Raw genomic sequence first — 15,684 nt, 5'->3', positions numbered from 1 at the left:
TACCATGAACTGCTTACCTGGAGCATCTTGCAAAGTTTGGCTTTTGTTGTCTCTTCAGGCAGACTGGAATGCTGCTAGGTTATTGTTTACCTGGAAGCGACTGGGGATTACAGCAGTGCAGGATTTAAGACTTTCCAGGTTACCAACTAGAGAAACCCTTTGTCTGCTGTTCCCAGCTCAAGGGAGCACCCATGATACGAACGGCTTCAGTTTTCCCTGTTCCTCGGCTGTCTATTTGCGGGAGTCCTGGCATGGTGTCATAGGACAAATCAAGCATAAAGCTTTCATTTATCATTCTAAAACTAACTGCCACTTACGAGAACCAGGTAGGACAGTCTAACCAGAGGGAGGTTCCTGAAAGAAAAAGTGGCCCTGTGCATTTGTACTGCTAACAAAATTATGAATTCAGCTGAGGGCTCTCTAGCAGTACTATTGCTTTCAGCTTTTGAGGGCTTCTCCGTTACACATCTGTTATGGAAAAAGCTGCAGAAGAGGAAAAAGCAACATGCACGTGACCAAGGAGAAGTCTAGTATTTATTATCCAACATTCCAAGTATTTATTATCCAACATTCCAGAACAAAGATACTCTCCTTAAAGTGCTTTTTTTAATGTTTTGTGAGCAACTTGTACATAGGCTGCTCTCTGTGTCCTTTTCAGACTAGTGCTGGGTTTGCTTTGCAGTAGGTCTTGAAAAGGAGAACAACATTCACACTTGAGAGCCTTTGAGTAGGGAAAAGATTCCTGGGAATCATCCACGCTAAACTTACTCAAACAATTCCAGCTACTGCAGGTAGCTTCTCAGCACATCTTTTTCCAGGTAGCATAGAGAACTAGTGTTTACAGGCTTCTATTCACACTTGCTGTCTACATCTCTGCCGTTCCGAGGGGTTTTCGTAGCATTTAAAGAAAGTTGCTGTTGTAGAAAAGATGCCAGATAATGCGTTGACACTTGGTGCTGTGCAGAGTGCAGTGGTACGTTACTTACAGTTCTTTATACAGTATACCAGCGCAATAGTGGGGCAGCCGAGCACGATTTTTAAAGCAAGTTTGGCTGGACAGACGTTTAAATCAGACGTTAGTCTTGCTGAACTCTAAATGTTTCATAGTCTTCTGGAATGGTGTCTGAGGAGGATGAGATTAAAGCAAATATAGATTAGAAGCAGAACCAGAAATAAAAATAGAATAAGCTACTGCATGACATCCCATTAGGCTATCCAAGAACAAATTAACATTTTGAAAGCACAGTCGCAAAAATGTCTGTATTTGACTTTCAAAACCAACTCACCGTTGCAGCGATAACGCAGGTTTGACCAGATAATGTTCTCTTGGGAGAAGCAGAAGACTCCCAGGCGTCCTCCTCGCATAGTTGTATCAAGGACAACTCCAGTGTCTGCTACTACTTCAGGGCCTTCATAGAAGCGAGCTCTAGAAGAGAATAAGCGTGTGTAGGATGTGAACGTGAGACTGATACACACACCCTTGTAGAAATTGTTCCTCAGTCAGACACTCTCCCTCCTCTTTACCACAGGACTGCACTAGAGATGCTGCTTTTGTGTGTTAAACTTCCACTCAGCCGTGCAAAGGAAATTATAAACCCCTCACCTGATGTATCCGACTTGAGGCCGATGTTGCAGGAACCAGCGGTAAGATGTCTTGTCCTTCCAGCCAGAATTGCGAGGGTCTTTCCACAGCAGTTTGACCTGGTCTGTGGTGTCTCCAGTGTGCCAGAGAGAATTGCGGAGATACTCACCCGGGCCTGTTTTAGATTTCACTGCCTAACACAGAGAAGAGACTGGTGAAATGTGTGGATAAAAGATTGATTGACCATAGCTGCTTGCCCCACTGTTTGTGGCCAAGCAGCACAGCTAAGAAAAAGGCAAAAATGCACCACTGCATTCTTTGTCAATGGCTTCTTTACCTTCAGTTGAATTCCAGGTTCTGCTACTGCTCGGAAGGGGTTTGCCTGCCAATATGTCTGTTCCATCTGCTTCCACATGACCACATAAAAGCTGGAACTGTCCTGGTAGCCAAATATGAAGCCAGCATAATCATCATCTGTGACAGTGTTGACATGGAATGTGCCCTCAAAGTCCACTCCATTGAATGCCGTGTAACCTGTAATTGGTAGGAAAACAAATACTCTGTGTTTTGAGACAAAATGTAGATCTATTTCTTGCCAGATTCAGATAGGGGAGGTGGATTTTTGCTAAGCCAAATCTGAAGACTGCCTACTACAGAAAATATTTTCCCAGGAGGTGGATGGAATCATGAAGTAGTGTCTGAAATACTTGTAAAAGCTGCACAGAGAAGTACGCAGTTAATGAGCGATAATTTTCCAATAGGACAAAAATAAGTGCCTCACCTACAGCCAGGCCAGGATCGCTGTTCATGGTCTGGACAATTTCCATGCCCTGAGAAAGATGAATGTTGACTCATTAGTATAGCTCCAACTGTACCAACTTTACTTTTGTTAAGTGATCAGGGGAGGGGGACGCCGGGGGTGAGACTCTAGGATTAGGGTGTTGTTGAACAGTACCATTACACCTGCGGAGCCTTTTAATGAAAACTGCATCCAGTTTGGTACAGGCTTGTTCCCACCTGGCTTGCTAGCCTGTTCTGGAGCAGTCTCCTACCTGGTTGAGGACAATCCAGTTGGGGTCAATCTGTGCATCACCCTCAGGGTCCAATACAACCGTCTGGAAAGCCCTGAAGTCTGTTAGTGTCACTTCTGCATTCTCTGGGCACACATCAATTCTGTCAATCACTGTGTCTCTGTCAAAGTCATCTTCACAAAGGTTTCCCACACCATCACCTGAGAGCACGATAGAAGAAAAGGAGTAACAAGCTTTTATTGATTTCTCCTACCCCTTGCACCTGAGTTTTACTCAGCTAGCTTTTGGCTAGCACAGTTAAAGGTAGCCACGTCTATGCAAGGTTAAGAGGTGTTCAGGGCACCAGTATACTCTTCCTTTAAGTCAGTTCCAAAGAAACCCTGAGGCTTCTCTTGCTTGCGGAGGTGCTGTTCACAGAAGAAACACCTCAAATTGTAGACACTTCTGGAAAAGAACTTTTCCCAAATATGATCCTGATGTCAGGGTTATTGGAGATCTGAAAATGATGTAAGGCTGTCTCAAGTCAATACTGAGATCTTGCTTCCTGTCTGTCTCTAGAGGTCAAACTGATATGCATTGGCCACCAGGAGCGGAAGACCCCTGAGCAGAGCTAACGTGCATCCATTTCCCTTACCGTCTGAGTCTTCTTGGCCAGGGTTAGGGACAAGCCGACAGTTGTCGGGGCCTGGAGGTTTCTCATCTGGAATACCGTCATCGTCGTCATCATCATCGCATTCATCTCCCAGCCCGTCATTGTCTGTGTCCAGCTGGGAGCTGTTGGGCACTGATGGGCAGTTATCCCGTGTATCTTGGTGGCCATCCCCATCACTGGTGGAGAAAATTACAGGTAAAGATTATCCACTGATACATGCTTTTAAAATAAGCATGCAACACCTTTCTAGGAGCTGGCATCCTCAGCAAGAACAGCAGAAGTTGGTGATTCGAGCCTTATGAAGTCTTAAGGTATTAGTTACACAAATAATAGATCAGAAATATTCCAGCTGTAGTCTATGAATGAATCCGTGAGTGGTAGCTAATGATGGGGAAGCCTGCTGTCAGCAAGCTTACATCCGCTAGCCTTTGGGCCATACTTCCACCGGCAAGTTTTTTTGAGGTCTGAAGACAATTCCACCTCCCTTAACCTCTGTCTTTTTATCGGATAAGGCCAAGCCAGGTTGTCAGGGAGTTGCCACCACATGCCTTTTTCTATCCCCAAGATTTCGTGCAACCCAAGTATAATTTTTGCAGCAAGCTCTCACCTGTCCTGGTTGGTGTCACAGACATCTCCCACTAGATCATGATCAGTATCTTTCTAGTAAAATAAAGCAATAATCATTTAAACTTTGCATAGATCAACAGGAATATTGGGCAATAAAGAGAACAAAGAAGAGGTGTTTGTTAGCCTCAGTGCCATGGTCATTCTGATCGCAAACAGAGCTGACAACAGTGGGAGAATTCCTTCTGCAGTATTTACAAGTTGCCCTGCTGAAGTCATGCAGTGCCATTTCTAAACACAGATGAGCAAGGTAGGAAGAGTGAAGTCCAGAGTGCAACACTTCCTCTCTGACTTACTCTTCTATACCCCAGGAGGTTTAATCTCAAGGGGCTGTACTTTTGTACTGCAGGATGGCAGCTAAAATTTGCAAGTGGTAACCTTGGTGAGTTACCAGGTCTGCACACCTTAGGCAGATGACACGAGCACTGTCTTGAGAGAAATGAACCAGTAAGAGTGCTTGCTTACCTGGTCTGGGTTACTGACTGTTGGGCAGCTGTCACACACATCTCCTACGCCATCACCATCGCTATCTTTTTGATCAGAGTTAGGAACTCTTTTACAGTTGTCCATTGTGTTTTTGATCCCTGTAAAACATGCAAAGTGGACCCATCAGGGCAATAGGGCTATTAAGGTCTAGGCAGCAAGATCTCTTTTGGACGTAAGAGATGGCAAAAATCTAGGACAGTTGAATTCACGTAATAAAGCCACAATTCCAATTTTTGTGTACATTTTACACACATCCTAGCAGCTGTGGAGGATGGAAGAGATCAGCAGCAACTGATCTTTAAACATACTCCAGACTGCATCATGATGGATGTCTGAGCATGCTGTTGCACATGAACCTGAGAGGAAATGTCCTTAACTGCGTAACAGCTAAAGAACTGAAGATGCTTCAAACTGTCATCATATCTGTGCAGGAGTGAGTGGCCAAGAGGATGAAGATGAAACTGTCTGCAGTTCCCTAAACCATGACAGAGTCTTCTTCCTCTAAAGTAGACGTCTATATAATTATAAAATAAGTCAAGGTTAATCTTGGCTATTTGACATGGAAGATTTAGACAGTGCCTTTTCAAGGCCCGAGACAGGACAGGAACAATCTAATTGGCAACCTGTATGACTTCACTTCCCACTTCTCTGCATTTACCTACTACACCAGCAAATCGTGCCAGCGGGGAGCTACTTGGCAGGATGTAGCCAGACCCAAACAGCACTAGATGCACTGGAAATACTCTGTAAATAAATACGTATGTCTCAGACCAGAAGCAGCTGTGATTTCTGGCTTTCGAAAGCAGGCTTTGTGCAAATACAGCATCATTAGCACACAGACTGTTTCTAAAGCCAGCCAGGTTTTTTTTTCACCCCAGAAGACAGCCCTGACACATACTGCCTTGAGCCAGTAGCTGCTAACAACTTGGATATTCCCATACTTCTTCATAAGTTTAAATTGCAGCACTGGACTGAGATCAGTTTGCACGGTACATCCTTCTTTCTTAAGTCTGACACAGGTTTGATGTGCTTGTGCACAAGAAGAATGCTAATAAAAAATTGTTAGCACCATCCTGATGATAGATCTTTAAACCCTGCAAGAGCTGAACTGTGAAGGATGCTGGCTTGACTGCTCATCTTGGCATCTTAAGAACTGAGATGTGCTTCATCCCATCAGAAATTAGTTCTACTCCTGTAGAGCTCAAGCCGCTGAAGGCTGGCACCTGCGGTGAGGATCTCTAGCTGCACGCTGAATAGGTTCCTGGTTCTTAGGTCAGTACGTATGCACCTCTCCGAGGATGCTCTCCAGCTGCTCTTACCATCTCCATCCATGTCATCGTCACACTCGTCTCCCCTCCCATCGCCATCAATGTCCCGCTGATCGTTGTTCTTCACTTGGCGACAGTTGTCACAGGCATCACCAAAGTTATCCTTGTCTGCATTGCGCTGGTCTGCGTTGCGTGTGTACATGCAGTTGTCCTGCGGGAGAGAGGGACTGGCTGAGGGGAAGTGTTTGGCACTGAGCATGCTACTGAACAAAAGTTCTGGGGTATGTGACTAGCTGCTCTGAGAAGCCCAGCAGCCTATCTGCAGCCAGTCTTGGTTCCCTCTATTCAGCCTAGTCACTGCCTGTTCAGGGAATACCAGTAGCACCTGAAAATACCTCCAACCAGTGCTTGACCAAGTGGGAGAGAGAGACTCCCTAACTCTCAGGGGACCATGACTTGTAAAGTCCCTTCAAGTGCCATGATGTTCTCTCCTGCCTGCTTGGCTTTAGAGGCTTCAGACCATCCAGATTAAAATGAAACATTGCACGCTGTTACCTGCAGGTTCTCTAAATTCACATTAAAGGTGGAGGCAGTTGCTTTGCAGGACCTCTGGGTACATTTAGGTATGTCAGGGCTTAAGCATTAGAATTCAAACCTCAGCATTTGATATCCCATCTCCGTCAGCATCATCATCACAAGCATCTCCAATTCCATCCCTGTCTGCATCCTCTTGGCCAGAGTTGGGGACAGTCATGCAGTTATCCTGAAAAGAAAGCAACAAAGGGCCTGTTAGCAAGTTGTGCGTGTCATTTAGCCTGAGTTCTGAAGGTTGGGCAGGTCTCACCAGCACCCAAGGCCTGCCCTCAAATCAGAATTGCCCAGTTCTCATTAGGTGTTCCTCTGATATACTGTTTCCAGCAAAACATGAGACAACTGCATCTTACCTTGCGGCATTTTTTGTCAGAGCAGCGTTGCTTCTCATCAGGGACTCCATCAATGTCCGTATCCTTCCCACAGACATAGCCGTTCCCTGCCCACCCCACGAGGCACTGGAACACAGCAGATAAACAAAATGAGGCTGCCCATGAGTCCCCTGATGGCCACATGCCTCCAAAATTGAAGGCTTTACATGAGAACCAGCACAAAACATTGCAAATCCAGGTACACAACGCTCTACAGGAAAAATATTGTCTGCAAGAAACAGTTATGCTGCAAATGGTATTTTAAATAGCTCAGATACAAGCTCTCTGCTTGTTCCTGAGATTATAAAGACACATGCAGCAGCAAAACTTCTGGGCTCCAGCAAGTTGCTGAACAGTGCTTCTCCCTGCTCAGCCGTGTGTAATGTTCCATGACTGACAAATTTGTAGTGCTTCAGGCAAAAAAACCCAAGCAAACAACGGTGGATCTGAGGTGCCAGGAGCAGTCCAGTTCTCCAGAGAGCACCGACAGAGATATTGGCGTAGCTCAGGTGTTAATGGAGAGCAGGTCTCTGTCGGGAAGGCACGCTCTCCAGGAGAGGGCAGTGGCAGACCCAGGAGAGCAAGCACAGGGCAAGGGAAACCGGAGTGAGCAGACCCCAACCGCAGGGAGCTTTGGACCTTACCACGCAGGAGAGGGACCCGTCGCGCTCCACGATGCACTGTGCTTTCTCGTGGCATGGACTAATTTCACCATTAGGACAGCGTCTCACTGTCTGGCTCTTGCAGCCAGTGACTTGATCCCCAACAAAGCCAGGTTTACAAGCCCCGCACTTGTAGGATCCCTGCAAGAAAAAGCAATAGGGAATTAACTATAACATGAGTCCTGGCAAACCTTTGCTGTAACCTTCCTCAGCAGCTGGATTGCCACAGCTAACAGAGGCTCCAGAGCCCGGGGAAGAGAGATCCACATAAGGCTTTCCAGTAATATTTACCCGTGTATTGATGCAGATAGAGTTTGGGACACAATTTCTGGCAGCACCTGTCTCGCATTCGTTGATGTCAGTACAAACCTGCCCAGGAAGAACAAAATAGACATTAACTTCACTCTTAAGCAGATACCAGCCACATCAGACTACAGAATTAGGGCACCACTAGATGTAGAAGCAAAGACCCTAACACACCCTACTAGGTCCCACAGCTCAAAGTTTTCCTTCAGACAAGCTTGAGCCAGATCCCAGCAATACTCCTGACCCCAGGCAAGCTGTTCACCCTCTACAGAGTCACCAGAGATTTTACCCTGGCAAAATAGCTTAGCTCTGAGCTGAGCTGTCAGAGTATCTCCTTACTGTAAAAGGACAGAAGAGAGTCAATGGAGCAAGAAGGTCAAAGACTGCGTCCTGTGACCAGCTAGCAGCTCTCTAAATAACACAAGCCACATGCCGTTCTTGCTTTTGGCAATATATTCTTATAAACCATACTAAGACTAGGTGGTTTGTTTTTTTTTTTACTTTAATCTGTCTGTAGCTGTCAGGGAAGCAGCGGGGGCAGCCGCTGCATCAGCTCTTCTGTGTCCTAGTATGAAGGATTGCCCAGGCTGGCTTCACAGCCACAAAGGTGTCAGAGACATAACATTCTGTCCAGTATAAATTCAGCAGAGGTAAGGTCTTGGAGTGGAGGTTGCTTTGCTGTTGATGTGCTAGGACATCCTTGGCAAGTCTCTCCTCTCACCGCACCAGTCTCCCCACCAATACAACGCAGTCATCTTGTATTTCCCTCCCATTCCTTTGAGGGTTCCAAGACCTTTGAATTACAATTATGGAGGGGAAAGAGTTAATGGCTTCTGAAGGAGACAGAAACATTTCTGGGCCTTACCTGTTTGTTGGCCCTGGCATAAGCTAGTCCAACGCCTTCAACCATTTGCCCAGTGAAGCCGGGAGGGCAGGGATCACAGCGGAAGCCAGGGGTGGTGTTAATGCACTGGACCTTCGGGAAGCAGGGGTTTGCGTTGCACTGTAAACAAGGAAGAGGTTGTGCAGAACTGTGAGGCAGGCTCGCTCAAAGCCAGCTGTGAAGGCAGCTCTCAAAGCAAGCCTTGCTGGGTGAGATCCAGCTATTGTACTTTTATTTTTAAAGAATAAACCAAAAATGCATAGAAGTTCCTGGCTTTCCTTGCAAGCGGAAAATGCAGCTTCCCCATCTCAGTTGTTCTCCCAAGTCCCAATATGTGCAGACAAGTAAAACAAATCAACTTTCAGGACTAATTCTTCTTAGGTGACATCAATTGCCCAGGCAAAGAGCTGGCTTCACACTTTCTTTCCTGGCAGTCTCTGAATCCAGAGAACTGGATAATTTCTTACACTGGTTTTGAAAGACAAGAACAGTTGTTTGTGTACTACTCTGGGAAGCAATTGACTTTCCAAAGTTGCTATTAATGCTTGCTTTATTTTCTCCAACACTTTATTATTTTCACTGAATTCTTATGCTCTGTACTGGCAGATGCATTACATTAATACAGCGGTTCCCACGTTTTGGTGACTAGCAGATTATCATCAATCTCAAAATCTCTCACCGACCCTTTTAACTTCAGCAGGTTTTTAAACTGAAATGCTGTAGAGGTGATATGACTTTGCAAGACACTTACAGTTGCTTGGCGGACTAATCAGTGAGCATAGGGCTATGGTTTGGGAACCACAGAACTAAGGAATCTTAGGGACATACAAAATTAATGGTTGAGTAAAGCTTTGCATACACACAGAAAGTAAACTTAATGGAATGCCACACTATCTAAAAAAACCCCAAATTAAACAGTATCTGCCTAGCAAGGTTTGATTTAAAGGCAGAAGTAAAGCCATACAAGTAGTGTGGTGAGATTTATTGTATAAAGGACTATTCAGGAAGCATTTGATTCTATTCCACACATAATAAATCTTATCTCTAACAACTCATCAGCCAGTAGCTCAGAAGATTGTAAGACCAAAAGGGACTGTTCTGGTCTTCCAAACTCACCTTCCTGTGTGGTACAAACCAAAAGCTTTATTTTGTTTGAGCCTATGTCTCTTTTAGAAAGAAATGCCTAGCTAGACTGGATATAAAACCAACATAGAACAGAGCTTAAGGGAGAGTGAAATACAGACTTCCTTCCAGTGAAACGGTGTTTCTGTTGAACTGCAGCTCCTAGTGGAATTGCAAGACTTTTCTTTATAACCACAAGACAAACCTGCAACACTCCAAGAAAAGCGAGCTAGTTTTATAGCTTCCAGCCTATCCTACTTGTTTTTTACCTCATTGATATCTGTGCAGTGGGACCCATTGCCTGAATAACCCGGGGGACAGGGTCCGCAGCGGAAGCCAGTGCCGGTCTCGGTGCAGGCCACTCCAGGGAAGCAGGGGTTTGGGAGGCATCTGTTAAACTGTGTCACGGTGATGAGAGGGCCTGTCGCCTCCGTGTGCATGCCTAGAGGACAAGAGGAACATTAAGAACAGAGCTGTCACTGCCAGACACTATCATCAGGCAGTCCCATTGTCTCCGAAGATATCAGTGTGCTTCACACACAGGACATTTCCTCACATCCCTTCTGAGGGTTGGGCAGTTGTAGCTCTATTTTGTAAACGGAGAAAAATGAAGCCAGAAGCAGCAGTTTGACAGATTTCTGAGTCAAAGCAGACAAAAAATAAGTAAGAAACCCCAGAAGTCTTAGCTCCAAGTCCAAAACTCTTTGTTATGCCACCCTCTTTGTTGGTGTAATGCCCTTGCTTTTGCAGTTCCACAGAGATCAGTTCTCTCCCTGGTTTCCCCATAGCTACACCTCACTGGTGGTATGGACTCAGACACTCAGCTAAAGCAGAACCCACACAGACTTAAATCTGGGAAGCATTGTGGAGGGCTGTCAGCCAAAATCTCCGCTGTAGACAGCAGGCACATTAAACAGGTCAGCTTGGTTTGTAGCAGGAATACACTCACACAGAAGGCTCTCATGCCGTAACGTTATGCATAACATGCTACCTGTTATCTCCACAGGGCTAGAAACCTCACTTCATCCTGGCAGATGAGAAATCAATCTGTTATTCAGACATTCATCACTTCTAGGCTGGAATACAGCAATATAGTCTATCTAAGCATGAAGTACGGTGTGTGATGTGTAGGAAATTCTAACCCATATAAAAAGCTGCCGCAGTCCTATTCAGAAGCACTCTGAACACATCAAGCCTGTCCCCACACCGCTGCGCACCAGCTTCCCTTAAAGTTTTAGGCCAAATGCCAGGTTTTTGTCCTTATCCTCATGACCTGACCCACAGCACAAGAGAACTTGCAAAATTAATCTGTACGGGATGCAGAACTTCACTGAAGGCCAATTCAAGACTGTGAATGAACTTTCCCAGAATCTAGAATTGTCACAAGTCTCCCACACCCACTACTCTAAGTGGCAGGGACACTTTTTTCTCCCACTTTCTCCAGCTTAAAAGCCCAACATAAAAAACCTGAAACAAACCAACCCAAAAACCAACACTACCATCACCAGCAGCAAAATCTTCACTAAAAACAAGGCCTCTCTTCATGCTTCTCTTTCTGAGAAATAACGAGAAGCACACGACTGCTGTGAGTCAGATTGTTCAATGCATGACTAAAAGAGGCTCAAATTCTATGGTAAGGAGTACAGGAGAAGAATGCATATAAAGCAGAATAGCAAGTGGGGAAGGCAGAAATCAAGTAACAGAGAGAAAGTTCAGGACAGTTTTATGAGCAAATTATTAAAACAATTGCTGTGGATGAATGCATTTCTGTACTGCGGGTCCCAGAAGCTTTGGCTAATCTCTTTTCCAGCAGAAGTACAATCTCTCCAAATGCAGAAATGGTTACTGCTCCACCCTTTGAGTGTACTGGCAAATAATAGAGCATCTCCAAGAACCATGCTTTCTGAAAGCCAGATATACTGGAAGTAAGTTCCAGTCTAGAAAAAAAACATATACTGGGGAGCAGAGGGCAAGATTTATATGGGAAAACTTATGACCCTGTTTCCTGAATCCTCTGTAAAAACAACCTCTTTGCTTGGATGATGGCAGCACTAGGATGGAAGGAATAGCAGAGCAATGCCTCTTGGGGGTGATGTTCTCTTCCACTTGCAGCTCAGGAGTAGCCATCTATATCCCACAGGATAGCCAGTGTGCATTCCCAGGCAATTCTAACATTGGCCACGGCCTGGGTTATAAGGAGATGTGGCTGGGCAGCTTTCCGCAGCAGAATGCAGCTCCCCTGAGAAATATGGCATGGTATGTCACAAAACCATTAACAAAGACTTTTTTAGAAATAATGGAAGTAAGCAAATGCTTGGGATTTGCTGGAAGGAAAGATGAGCTTTTTAAGGCTACTTCTGCACCCCATGCTCAGGAAAGGGGTAATAGCTTCAGCTGCCACTGAACGATGAGAACAGCATGGAACACAGGTCCATGAATGCAGAATGATGTTGGGGAAAAAAGCATAACCAATATTGAGTATTACCCTGTGACACTTGGGCTAATTCTGAAACAAGCTATTTCCTTTGGGGAGATGGTCACAGGTGGTATTTTACTACTTGTTTGGACACAAAGGTATGAAGGACTTGGAGGAGGTAGTTGAACATAGAACTCAGATCAGTAACTCACCACAGGCATCACACTCCATGACTGTATTCTTCAGGAATGTTATCTCCTTAATCTAGAAGAAAACAAGAACCACCATTTAGCCAAAGGCTGAGTTTTGCTCCCACGCAAACTAGTAGCCCCACTGCCAGAAAACAGGGTGTCTCTCTGAGATTGCACAGCTGCTTACAAACAAATTAACTCTTACCTCAAAGTCTATGTTGCAGACTTTCTGGAAGCTGAGGTGGCTCGTATTCCCTGCTGTAATCACTTCCTACTGTAGTGTTTCTACAGGCTAACTTGATACTACTATTCTATCACAGATGCAGGAAACACTTGACTTGAATACATAAAAACAAGTGTCATAAAGAAAGAGAAATCTACTTTATTTGGGTCTTCTACTCTAGAAGATGCTGAACTAGCAGTCCTAGAGAGGTCGGCTTTATCTGCAGTCCAGGCACTGCACAGGTAAATTCAGGAGGGGGTTCCCCTGTGAGCCATTTTTGCAGACATATGAATAATCTCTGAGATTGCTTATGCCATTCTTTCGCCCTAATGCCCTTGCTGTGAGGATATTTAGAATCTATTCATGAAAGCTCCTCCCTCCAGACTTCCTCTGATCTCCTCTAGGCTCCTATTCCTTCAAGCTCTTATAAAGAGATAATCTGTAGCATCGGCAGTGCAAAGATGCTGTTCCTTTGGTGAAGAAAGGAATACGGGACAGGCACAAGTAAGCATGTCGTTCTCAAGCTAACATTTATATGACTCTCTAGCATCTTAGATAGCAATCCTAGCAGACTTCTTTCCTGCAAAAGCCTCACTGGCTGTCTACAACTGATGCTCAGGACCACCCTTCCACACACTGTGGACTTTGTTTCCACGATTAAGTCATTTCACTTTGACAAAAGCTTCTACTCATTTCTCTCTGCCAGCTTCCAGGTATAAGAGCAAGCTTTCATTCTATGTTAGATTCTCTCTTCCCTCCAACACCGCCTGGGGTCATGTATTTTGAATAGTTAATGCAGAGATAGATCTAACCCGAATCCCCAGAACATCTCCCATTAGAAGTGGGTGACAGAGAGCAGAGTGGAGAATTCAGAGCACTGCTAATGAGTGTCAGTGGTTCTTTTGTGCCAAGAATCCTTCAGCCTTTGGCTCAGGAGAGTAGATCTGGCCTTTTATTGTTATGCCTTTTGCCATCCTTACTGCCAACATCCCAAGATGCTGATTCAAGGAAAAGTAAGTTTTAGAAAATCTTTGCACAGATTAAGAAATTATGAACTGCCACCTTGGCTCTCCAGTTGTATGTGCAAGTTTGTCTTCTGAGGAAGAGTTTTCTTGAAAGTGCTGTTGAGAAAAAGGCCATGGATAAAAAAAAAAGGTAGGTGGCAAGAGCGAGAGAAAGAACAAATAGAAAACCTGTATGGAGAAGCAGTGCTAAGCTGGAAGGGAACACTGGAAATCATTGCTTGAGGCTGCCAGGAACCATGTCTGACCTGATTCCTAGTAAACACTGGGTATTTATGCAGCAGCCTGAAATGTGAGAGTAACTCAATGCAACAGATGTTTTTGCAGATTAGAGGCCGCCCAGTTTGCACTGGCACAGAGACCTGTCTGCCATTCCAATTATCTGGCAGGCAGAGGCTGCTGCCCTCAGCTCCCAGAGTGGATAAAGGGAGAATGGAACCTTTTTCTATACTTAAAAGAGAGTTGACCAGACAAACCACGATCTCCTCGTTAAAATGGGAAAAGATCTAAGCACCCAAGAAGTTCCAAATTCCCTAAGAAACTACAGGAGCCAGCAAGGCTTAGGATTAAAACAACAAGAGGAAAGAGTGAATACAGAGCTTGTTTAGACTCCATATGACTTCCATTTCCAGGACCCTAATAGATGGCTGAAAGGTCTCTTCCATCTTCCAAGTTTGGACTCTCTACTGATTTCATGAGCCCACAAAATCAAGGAAAAAGTGACTTGTTTTTCCAGTTAAATATATACCCACTGTGTGTGCATGTCTTTTTTTTTGAGTTCATTCTCCATGTGCGCTGTTTTTCAGCAGACACAGTTCTAAGCAGCAGAATTTGGTATTCAAATGAATCCACTTTATCTCAGAATTACAGATCTGATTGTGAGACCACCTCTTAGATTCTGGTTTGCAGCGCAATAATTGTATTGCTCATTTCATGTAACGCAAGAAGCAGCCCCCCCGAATTCCAGAACTCAGCAGAGGATTCAGAGATCTCTCTTGTGCAGCATATAAGGAACTAGGTCCCTTTTTCACCTACCTGCTGTTTCAACAAGTCTCGAACTTCCATTAGCACACGGTTAGTTTCTCTCATCTCTTCCAGCATTTCTGGCCCAACTTCACCTCCTAAAAAACCCAAAGTGGTTGGGAAAAACACAGAAGAGCCATTAGCAGTACAAACCAACTGATATTATTAACTTCAGCTTAATATTAAAGATACAGACTCCTCCACACCAGTCTCTGCCAGTTCCTCACTAGAAGCTTGCTGGAACTAACAGAGACTTGCACATAGGGTAGAATTTGCTCTGGGCAGGGCAGACAGTGATAATCAGCCATGCCTGTCAGGTAGGTAACAGTTACCCCTCAGCAAACAAATTGGCCTGGCAGTCTGGCAGTTGTGGTAGCTGTTAATCTGGCATGGTCTCTGCAGTTCACACATAGGAAGGCTTTGCTGCCAAAAGAAGCAAATCAGTAATTCAGTGCTGTGGAAGCTCCTGTGAAGGGCACCACTAAAGTAAGGCTTTTTGCTGAGTCTATCCCAAACGTGCTGCCAAGCACTGAACGTGGAAAACCAGCACATCAGTCGTTGCCTTGCCTGTTCTCAAGGTACAGACTTTTTTCCTGCTGGAGACGGGTTCTTTTTGGGTAGCGGCAATTTCGAATTGCTGTGTAGTGGCTTTGGGGCACAAAGGATCCTTCTGCTCATCCATGCAACATTGTAAAATCCTGTTTAAACTAAGCTGAACAGAGGATATAAATCATCTTACAAGGTCATCTAGGGCAGATTAACACGACTTTTCCCTCCCATCTGCTAGATTCTAGACTTGCCTTGTCCTTTGAGACATGCTAAAAATCGAGTCTATACTCCAGCTTTGCTCAAGAACAATGAATGGACGTAGCTCATTGTTTCTAGAAGTACATAAGTTTTAAGAAAACTTGAACCATTTAAAAACAATTGGACAGAAAGTTCAACTCTGGTATTCTCCTGTCTGCCATGAGAAAGTACAACCTTATTTCTCTAGTTTTTTCTAGATTAATCGATCCTCTAACAGAAGTCACACCTTGCCTACAGTGTAAGCAAACCTTTATGAAGAGAGAAATAGCAGTATCTTCTACAAACAGCACTGTGTGTTCAGGGGAAATTAGCTGGAGTTAGAGGTCTGCCTCCTTCAGCATGAGGAATTTGCCAGCGCCAAAGGCAGGATGTGAGCCCGTACTATTGACTTAGTACAACTTCAGCATTCTCATGTGACAAATGA

At 44.8% G+C, this 15,684-nt stretch overlaps 1 protein-coding gene across 1 annotated transcript in view; it reads right to left on the bottom strand.

Moving 5' to 3' along the window:
- Positions 1 to 516: 516 nt before the first annotated feature.
- The window catches only part of COMP (cartilage oligomeric matrix protein), a 37,381-nt gene continuing 22,213 nt past the window's right edge, over positions 517 to 15,684 (bottom strand). Inside the window, exons 7-24 of the mRNA XM_052802314.1 lie at positions 14,466 to 14,551; positions 12,207 to 12,258; positions 9,848 to 10,020; positions 8,439 to 8,576; positions 7,559 to 7,636; positions 7,250 to 7,408; positions 6,588 to 6,692; positions 6,299 to 6,406; positions 5,695 to 5,854; positions 4,355 to 4,473; positions 3,873 to 3,925; positions 3,248 to 3,441; positions 2,635 to 2,813; positions 2,364 to 2,412; positions 1,920 to 2,116; positions 1,604 to 1,776; positions 1,287 to 1,426; positions 517 to 1,123 (exon numbers count right to left, since the gene is read on the bottom strand). Coding sequence (XP_052658274.1) covers positions 1,077 to 1,123; positions 1,287 to 1,426; positions 1,604 to 1,776; positions 1,920 to 2,116; positions 2,364 to 2,412; positions 2,635 to 2,813; positions 3,248 to 3,441; positions 3,873 to 3,925; positions 4,355 to 4,473; positions 5,695 to 5,854; positions 6,299 to 6,406; positions 6,588 to 6,692; positions 7,250 to 7,408; positions 7,559 to 7,636; positions 8,439 to 8,576; positions 9,848 to 10,020; positions 12,207 to 12,258; positions 14,466 to 14,551 — 2,210 coding nt within the window. The 3' untranslated portion in view covers positions 517 to 1,076. The remainder of the gene's footprint in view (positions 1,124 to 1,286; positions 1,427 to 1,603; positions 1,777 to 1,919; positions 2,117 to 2,363; positions 2,413 to 2,634; positions 2,814 to 3,247; positions 3,442 to 3,872; positions 3,926 to 4,354; positions 4,474 to 5,694; positions 5,855 to 6,298; positions 6,407 to 6,587; positions 6,693 to 7,249; positions 7,409 to 7,558; positions 7,637 to 8,438; positions 8,577 to 9,847; positions 10,021 to 12,206; positions 12,259 to 14,465; positions 14,552 to 15,684) is intronic.

Source organism: Harpia harpyja, chromosome 11, assembly GCF_026419915.1.
Source record: "Harpia harpyja isolate bHarHar1 chromosome 11, bHarHar1 primary haplotype, whole genome shotgun sequence".
In the NCBI taxonomy this organism is placed as follows: domain Eukaryota; kingdom Metazoa; phylum Chordata; class Aves; order Accipitriformes; family Accipitridae; genus Harpia; species Harpia harpyja.
Note: the sequence above shows the minus strand (reverse complement) of the source record. Positions and strands in the feature narration are given on the sequence as shown.